The sequence below is a fragment of the Glycine max genome, chromosome 4 (assembly GCF_000004515.6).
Source record: "Glycine max cultivar Williams 82 chromosome 4, Glycine_max_v4.0, whole genome shotgun sequence".
Taxonomy (NCBI): domain Eukaryota; kingdom Viridiplantae; phylum Streptophyta; class Magnoliopsida; order Fabales; family Fabaceae; genus Glycine; species Glycine max.
In genome coordinates, this window is record NC_016091.4 from 29,952,551 (window position 1) to 29,961,702 (window position 9,152).

The 9,152-nt window shown below is 31.5% G+C and overlaps 1 protein-coding gene across 3 annotated transcripts; it reads left to right on the top strand.

The window, feature by feature from the left end:
- Nucleotides 1–1,032: 1,032 nt before the first annotated feature.
- Nucleotides 1,033–5,034, top strand: LOC100811657 (telomeric repeat-binding factor 2). 3 transcript variants are annotated; one of them, XM_041014686.1, is made up of 7 exons: nucleotides 1,033–1,775; nucleotides 2,094–2,401; nucleotides 2,607–2,794; nucleotides 3,007–3,073; nucleotides 3,150–3,181; nucleotides 4,037–4,107; nucleotides 4,555–4,663. In XM_041014686.1, exons 1-6 carry the CDS (start codon nucleotides 1,118–1,120, stop codon nucleotides 4,098–4,100), a joined length of 1,317 nt encoding a protein of 438 aa, XP_040870620.1. In that variant the 5' UTR covers nucleotides 1,033–1,117; the 3' UTR covers nucleotides 4,101–4,107; nucleotides 4,555–4,663. The 3 variants fall into 3 exon arrangements, with proteins under 3 accessions (XP_040870620.1, XP_006578437.1, XP_040870621.1); XM_006578374.4 differs by lacking the exon at nucleotides 4,037–4,107 and having other exon boundaries at nucleotides 4,555–5,034; XM_041014687.1 differs by lacking the exon at nucleotides 4,555–4,663 and having other exon boundaries at nucleotides 1,034–1,775; nucleotides 3,150–3,228; nucleotides 4,037–4,106.
- Nucleotides 5,035–9,152: the final 4,118 nt, after the last annotated feature.

Consider the following 9,152-nt stretch of genomic DNA (forward strand, 5'->3'; position numbering starts at 1 on the left):
TTTTTATGACTTTAAATTATGATGACTTTATTGATCATGTATACAAGTTGGAAAATATTTTTAAAGTTTATCAAAATCACTTTCATTCCCTTGAAAGTGAAGACAAATGACCTCAGTATTTAAGTCCATGTTTTACGTCTCATCCTTCAAAACACCGAGAGACATATGAAAGGTTAGCCACTATTCGTATAGATAATGAGATGGATAAACCAATTTTAATAGGCCTAAGAAATGTTCATTGTGAAGAAGTGAATGACATAATCGTAATAACTGTCCATACAAACAAGTAGACAACTAGTATTATTTCTACTTTTCATATTTCTCTTTAATTTGTGTTGTCCATTTTATATTAATGTATTATGTTTTTTTTTATTTATTTTAACAACTACATTTATTACTAAATTATTATCTATTGTTAATATTAAATTCATTTATACAATAAAGTTAATATTATTTGATAAATTATAAGTTAATATCAGAAACAAAACATTTTAATATTTTCATTTAAATTTTAATATTTTCAAATTTAAGTATTTTGTATTATTTTTTTCATTTAAAAAAAATCAAATTTCTTAATATTTGTAATAATATATATAAAATAGAAAATATATTAAATAAAACAATATTAAAAAATGTATAAAATATATTAAATAAAAAATATTAAAATATTAAATAAAATCATATAAAAATATTAAGTAAAAAAATTATTTATTAAATAATTAAATTAAAAATATTATTTACAATTTTTAAATTTATTTAGTGTAAAACAAAAAAAAAATCATAAATCACTTCTAAATAAAAAATAAAACAATAACTACTTTAAATTCGTAAGAAAAAAAAAACCACTTTACTACCTTAAAGTCGTAGAAATAAAGAAAAAAAAAAACTACGGCTTAGAAATCCTAAATTAAAAATAAAAAATTAACTGAGATTGTAAAAAAGTTTGTCACTGCAGATTAAAAAATTCTAAAAAAAAAAAAAGCCTTATATGATAAATTCACCTAGTATATATAATTGACTAACCACTATAGATATGTGAATCCGAGTGAACAAATTTACCAATCAAATCATAAAAAATAGTAGTACTATTGTAACGTTGTGACTTGTAGGGAGGGAAATGGAGGGAGGTGACGTTGGGCATTGGGTGTTGGAGTTCCTTCTCCGGGCTCGGTACCCAGTCGTTTCCAGTAACCTACTCAAGAAAGTCCTTCGAATAGTCCCACTTTCAGACTTTGATTCCAGGCTTCAGAAGACGCTTCTTCTCCGAACCCTTCAAGACCACTTGTTCGCTGTCTCTGTCCCCGAATCCGTTCTCGAAACCCTCGAGCTCCTCGAGGAACTTCACCGCCGCGACGACGGCGCTCTGATCACCGCCGCCGCCATGAGCGCCGCCTACTGCGCCATTGCGGTGGACTGCACTCTCAAGCACCTGCTGGTGGAACTCCACAACAACCCTGCCTACCTCGGCGCCGTGAACAGGATATGGCGTGGTAGGGTTCGGCACATGAGCGGTTCCAGGGAGGGCAGCCTTCTTCTCTCGCTGGAGTTGGAGCGGTGGAGAACCGACATCGAAACTTCCCTTCTGGACTCGTTGGTGAGGGAGAGGTTGGCCTCCATTGATACAAGAAGGGACGCCGTCGTCAAGCTCCGGGATTATTTGATGGAAGCATGGACCGATTTGGGCCCTTCGTTTCTCGAGCTAGCGGCGTTGGCGCAAATAAACAAAAATGCCCTAGCCGTGAATTACTTAGAGGATTCCCAACAGCCGGAGAGAGGTCAATTTTGTTAACTTGTCATGATGCCAAGCTGTTTTGATCATAATGGATTTCATTTTGTTACTTGCTACTTAAGAAAACAGTGCATCTAATCATAAACAAGCATGTGTGATATAAGTACCTTGGCTGTAACAATTGTTTTAAAAGTCATGTGTTTTGGTGGATTCATGTTGAAATAATTTTAGGTACATTTTCACATGTTTGAATTGATTCTAGTCTAGAATTATTATGAGTTTCGGCAACTCTAGGAAGTTTATGCTTTGAATAAAAAAAAATGATATAATGAGTACACTCTTGATATTTTAGCGTGTCCAACAGAAATTGAGAAGTGCACTGCTGCTCCTGCTGAGGAAGTGCATACCTCAACAGATGCCGAGGTCCAAAAGGTTGGGGAATGTGGATCTGTGGAGTTGCAAAAGTTGGCCGAGGATTCTCTACTTAATTCGTTGGAAGTGAATGAGGAGGCACCTATTGAAAGTAGAGATGCAGATGTACCTTGCCCACTTGTTATTAATAACAATAACAATGAGGCTGATCTGATGGAAAAAGATCAAACTTCTATCCCTCATAATCATGACCATAAGTCAAGTTTAATGGAAAGAAATAGTACCGCTCGCATTTATGAGGTAATCATGCTTTGTAATTATAATTTCTTATTTTGGTTGGCCGATTCCTTTTGACTCTTTAGTAGAGACTAGATGTTAATTTAATGGGTCAAACACTTCAACATCTATTTTTAATTCCCCTTCTCCATTTATAATTTTGTGATAATCATTCTTTATATGGATGTGTCTCTAAATTAATATATTAGTTGTTGGTTCTTGCTTGCAGTGGGACGATTCAATAGATGGCTTGGAGGATGGAACATCAGATCATGCAACTAGATTTAATTTGCCTAGCCCCAAGTGGAGAGAAGTTTCTCCATTGGATAAGTACAAACCTGCAAGCATTACAAAGAGGAGAAAAGTGAAAAAATGGAGTCAGTTGGAAGAGGAGACCCTAAAGACCGCTGTAGACAAGTACATGCTTGTTATAAATGTCAAATAATAATTTTCATTGTGGATTTCAATTATACGAGTATTTTCTTGTTCTATGGTTTTACCTCTGCAAGTGTTTTGAGTTGTTTGCTGCAACTATGATACCTTTCTACTTCATTTTAGAGTATAAATAGAATTAAGTACAGTTTCAACACGATCGCCTATTCTTGTTAAAGTATGTTTTATATGTACAGGTTTGGCAGGGGAAATTGGAAGTTAATTCTAGATTCTCACAAGGATATATTTGAAGAGAGAACTGAAGTAAGCATGCTAAAAGTTGTTGATATATATATTTTCCTTTTGAACTTATTGATAATGATCAAATTGTTTTTCTCAGGTTGATTTAAAGGACAAGTGGAGAAACATGAGGTAATTTGGGTACAAATGAATCAGCATGTGTGGAATATTGCAGAGAGGTATTTACTTGCATTATTTGTTGTTGTTGCTTGAGATTGTATAGACTGTTAAGCAATATGAACAGTGGAGGTTATGTATGATTAAACTGAAGGGATTTTATTCTGTCTATTGTTTTACTGTAGTCCAATTGCTTTTGGTTGGTAACTCTTGTTAGTTGTTACTGGTATATGGTTGATTGATTTGTTAAAAATGTGTTGAGTGCAAAATTTGGCCAATAATTTGAATGTTGACTTAGTTTGATAATTGTGTCTCTAATGATTCTCAACCTTAAAATCTCTTATAATTTCAACTTTTGGTCTAAACAGAATGCGTTTAAATGATGCTGGAAAATAGACTGATCTTATATGTATAGCAGATTGGATCCAAATTATTATGATAAAATTTTAATTTGTCAGTTTGCCTCTATTTTATGTTTGCCTCAGTTTACAGCTTCTTGACTTACTGGTTGTGAGGGTGAAGAATGTATTGCTGAGGTTTTAAAGAGATATTGTGAGATAGGGTATTTGAACCTAGCTTATACAGGAATTGAAGTGTTTGAGATAGAAAACTGCAAGGCAAATCTAAAGATTTGTAGGTTTGCTGATTGTTTATTCAATGATAATTAGAGTTAGTTGGGAACTGAGATAATTGGAATTTGCATGTTGTGTTATGTTTTTGGCAGTACACTTTATTATGGTTGTGACATGCATTTTCGATATCAGATTTGGTTTCTCTCTGTGTTAGTAACCTAAATATATAATGGCCTTCAACCATAAAAGTCTCAAATTTTTCCGATGAAAGATTTAATATGAAGTATATTGATTGAAGGTTGATAATTTTGGTTCATACTACACAGTACAAACCAAGTACCCTGAAAACTGCTCAAGCATAAACTATAGGTATGCCACTGAGTATGTACCCAAAAGCTATTATCATGTCTTTTGCTGTTTTCCTTTTCTATTTAATGTATTTTTCTTTTTTACAAACATTCAATTCATGTATTTTGGTATAATAAAAATTTAAAAATATAATAATTTAATTTAGCTTGAAATTTGACAGGAGAGAATATATTTATAAAACAGTATGTAACTATTGCAGTTTCAGAAATCCAAATACTATACAACTGTGTTAAAGCCAGATAGAACTTAATGCAGTTTTTTGGTTGGTTACAACTATTAGCTTTTTGTAAAGTCTTTGTCTTGTAACTCTCAACCTATATACATGGTGTTAGATCTATATCATCCTTCTTGATAAGGATCTGTCTCTTTTGCTTTGTTGAACTCTTCAATATTGTATTTTCTGATCCATGTTTTTTTATTTTGAGTCCTGCTGTTCAATTGGCTCAGGGTGGTTGCTGCAGTTTGCAAGTCACTTTAGGTCAGCCTGTACGAGATGACGAGCTGGCTATGGCTAACTGGCTGTTTTTCTGGGTGCACGCTAGTTTTCATGCACCGTTGTTGAAGTCTGACTTGTGAGATTTCAGCCATATTTAAGGTTGCAAGTGGCCAAGGCACAATGGTAGGGTGTCACTAGAACTGGAGTCCCTTGGGGAGTTGATGTTAGGCATCAGTGCGCCTGCTGCAGCTTGTTTTCTTCTGACTTTGTTTCAAACTGTATTTTATTCTTGTTTTATGTCTTGGATTCTGCTTCTTTCACCTCTATTCTGCTTATGGGTGACATTTCTCTATTTCTTTCTAACTGTTGTTTCTTGTTTGTGGTTAGATATGCCTTGTTTTCCGTTTCCTTCATCAGTTTGCCACAACTTATCACTCTGGTGTCTTGGATTGTTTATATTCCTATTATATGTAATAGATTTCTTTGTCTTATCTAATCAAATACTTATGTACAGTGTGGGTGTGTATATAGATAGATGGATTGGATGGATGGAATGGCTTTTTGTTGATGAAGGGATAGATCGTGAGGATGTCTTTGTGCTTATGCAGGGACTACTTTCTTAATTTCTTTCATTTTAACTTTCCAAACTATTGTCTCCTAACTTGATGTCTTAGATTGTATTTTGGATTCACTGATATTCAAACTATTTTCATGTTTATACTTTTTAATGACACCAACGATGGTAAAATGACAGGCTTGCTTTATATAAGTTTTTTTTTTCTTTCTTGTTGGAATATATGTATATATTTAATAAGTTCTAAAGAAAATATTATAAAAATCATTATATATATTAATAAGAGTGTTACATGTGGCAAATTTCCCCATTTGGGGTACTTTTAAAAAGTATTTCCCCAGATGGGGTTGTTTTAAAAGATTTTCCGGCAGGGGGCTGTTTTGCACGTAAAGTGCATGCATGCCTCAAGCAAACCGCCAGTGGGACTGGCGAGTTCGCTGTCTGTGAAGGAATCGCCACTGGGAATGGCGATATTCGCATGCAAGGGGAACCGCCAGTTTGATTGGCGAGTTCCATCACGTAGGCTCAGGGCTAGGAGTCAAGCCATGCAGGTGCAGCAGGCCATGCAGGTGTAGGTGTAGAGGTCAGCAGCAGGTGCAGGAGGGAATCGTCATTTGCATTGGCGGGTTGCGTTTTGCGGGAATCGCCAGCCTGGCTGGCGCTTTGTGGCAGAAAGGACTCACTAGTTGCACTGGCGAGTTGCTTTAATTCAAATTTCGTGCATTATAAAAGAAGAAGCTGGATGAGTTCCATAACTGCGCTTGCATTGCTTTCTTCTTCTTCTTCTTCTTCTTCATATTACTCCAGTATATTGCGTTCTTCTTGTTTTTTTCCTGCTTTTTCTTTTTGGTAAGTATTTTTTAATGATAAATATTTGTTGTGTTATATATATATATATATATATATATATATATATATATATATATATATATATATATATATATATATATATATATATATATATATGTTAACTTAATTTTAGTGAAAATTATTTACATTAGATTTGTTTATCTTTGTAGGACAGTGCTTCGTTCTTCCTGTTAAGTGATTTCTCTGTTTGGTAAGTGTTTCTTAACTTGGTAACTTTAGTTAATATGTTAATATTATTTAAGTTAGATTTTTTAAATTGTATGTTATTAGTTGTGTTATATATATATATATATATATATGTTAGGTTAGTTTTAGTTAATTTGATAATATTATTTTTTTAAAATTTTGTAAATTAGTATGGTATTAATTGTTTTATATATAGATATGCTACGTTTGTTGATGTTAGGTGAAACTTTTAAATTTTAAGTAGTACGTTGAAATATTAATATTATTTGTGTTATATGTATATGTTACAAATTTGAGTTGGTATATTATTATTTGTACGTTAGTTGTAGTTGATTTATTGATATGATTTTGTTAAGATTTTTAAAATTTGTATGTTATTATTTGTGATAAAATTATTTGTACGTTAATTTTTGTTGTTATGTTATTATTATTTGGTTTAGATTTATTAGGTTTGTATGATATTATTTGTATTATATATATGGTATTTTAGGTTTAGTTAGAATGTTAATATTATTTAGTTTATTTATTTATAGTTTTTATTGAAATATATGATACTTTATTAATTTTATATATATACATTGTTTAAATTTTTTATTCCATAGTAATTTTTTGATTTATTAGCATTTTTTTTTTGTATAATATATGTTATTTAATTTAAATTTTAATAATTGGAAAAAAATATGGTCATTTATTTAAATTTATGTAGGTATTTTAATATTTAATTTTGTTATTTGTAGAGTTTTTAGTTAGTAAATTAAGTTTTGTTGTGTTAAATTTATGTACGTGTTTTATTTTATAATTTTGTTATGTACGTATTTTAATTTGGTCATTTATTTAAATTTATGTTGGTATTTTAATTTTTAATTTTGTTATTTGTAGAGTATTTTAGGTAGTATTTTAAATTTTTTTGTGTTAAATTTATGTACGTGTTTAAATTTTTAATTTTGTTATGTATTTTAATTTGGTCATTTATTTAAATTTGTGTAGGTATTTAATTTTTAATTTTGTTATTTGTAGAGTATTTTAAGTTTTGTTGTGTTAAATTTATGTACGTGTTTAAATTTTTAATTTTGTTATGTATTTTAATTTGGTCATTTATTTAAATTTGTGTAGGTATTTAATTTTTAATTTTGTTATTTGTAGAGTATTTTAGGTAGTATTTTAAGTTTTGTTGTGTTAAATTTATGTACGTGTTTAAATTTTTAATTTTGTGTTATGTATTTTAGTTTGGTCATTTATTTAAAACTGCATGCCCTGACTCCTAGCCCTGAGCCTACGTGGTGGAACTCGTCAGTCAAACTGACAATTCTCCTTGCATGCGAATATCGCCATTCCTAGTGACGATTCTTTCACATACAGCGAATTCGCCAGTCCCACTTACGGTTTACTTGGGGCATGCATGCACTTTTTGTGTAAAACAGTCCCTTACCGAAAAATCTTTTAAAACAACCCCATATGAGAAAATACTTTTTAAAAATAACCCAAATGGAGAAATTTGCCGTTATATGTTAGGGTTTTAAAAGGTCCAACATAAAAATGGTCACATTATCCTGTATTTTTTTTACAATTGTTATTTTCATTCCTCGTTATTTTCATTCCTCTTCTTTACTTATGCAGTCCCCTTCCTATATTCTTCTCCCCAAACTATCCAAATAAACACGCTCCCCTTGTCTCTCTCATCATGTAACCCTCTTCTGGAAAATGCATTGCACTCCCATGGTCATTTTTTTTTTTATAGGCAAGCAGAAAGTATATTAATAACCTGCACAAGATCTGCTATACAAACACAAGTTTCAACCAACAGATAAAAGACCCCACCAACATCTACATTGTGCTGCATAGGCATCTGACAACAATTAAAATGTAAACGATGCCAACAAAAAATTCGCTGCTGCACATACAAATTTTCCACTAGATGAATCTTGGTATATACCCCCAATAACAAAGCATATACAAACATACAAATGGAAATTGACGATAGCTACAAAGAAAGACCACCTACAACAAGATAGTTCCCCAATATTCTATATACAAATCCCAACATAGGGACATTAGTTATACCACACAGGACCTGTCTCTCTCAATGTCATAAACACAAAACGGAAGATATAACCCATGGCGCACGATGCAACCATGGGCATCATGAAATCTGAATATGAATTATGAATACCCACCAAGTAAAATAATACTCCCGCCCCATGGCCATATAGCTCTTTTCCCAAATTTAAAAATGACTCAGAGTGCGTTTGGATAGAGAATTTTAAATGAGAAAAGTAATTTATCAAAGAATTTGAATTTCTGTAATTTAGAATTCATTGTTTGGATTTTTTTTTTGTGAAGAATTTAAAATTTTAGAATTTTAAAACAGAATTTTAAACAACTAAAAATCTGAAATTTCAATTTCCTCCTAAAATGTGAGAAATTAAAATTTTGTTTTTATAGACTTCTCTTTCTCCAAGAAACACCACATGAGCTCGTGGAACATTGATGGAGTGTGAGTAGAGGGAGAAACACGGATAACTAGCACATCAACCATATTTTTTTTTCATTTATTTTTTTTTTACTCTCATAACTTGAATTTTTTTATCCAAACATAACATTTTGAAAATAAAAAAAATTTTAATTGAAGTATTTAAAATTCTTAAAATTTAAAATTTCTTAGAATTTTAAATTCTCCCATCCAAATGGATGAAAGTTTTGGAAAATTTAAAAATCACATACATTATTGTAAGAGGAAGACAATATTGAAAAAAGGAAGAGGATAAGTGCCCAGTGTAACATAATGAGGTCTAAAGCACGCAAGATCCAGGTCTCGGGGTATTCTCAACTGTTGATGAAGATGGAGAATCCAATGCTGTTAAGGGATTTTGGTGGTGTATTTTACAGGATAATTTAGGAAAATAAATGAGAAAGTGTACAAGTAAAATAAGGGAGTGGAAATAACAATTTTTTTTTACCTTGATAAATTACCCAATTCTA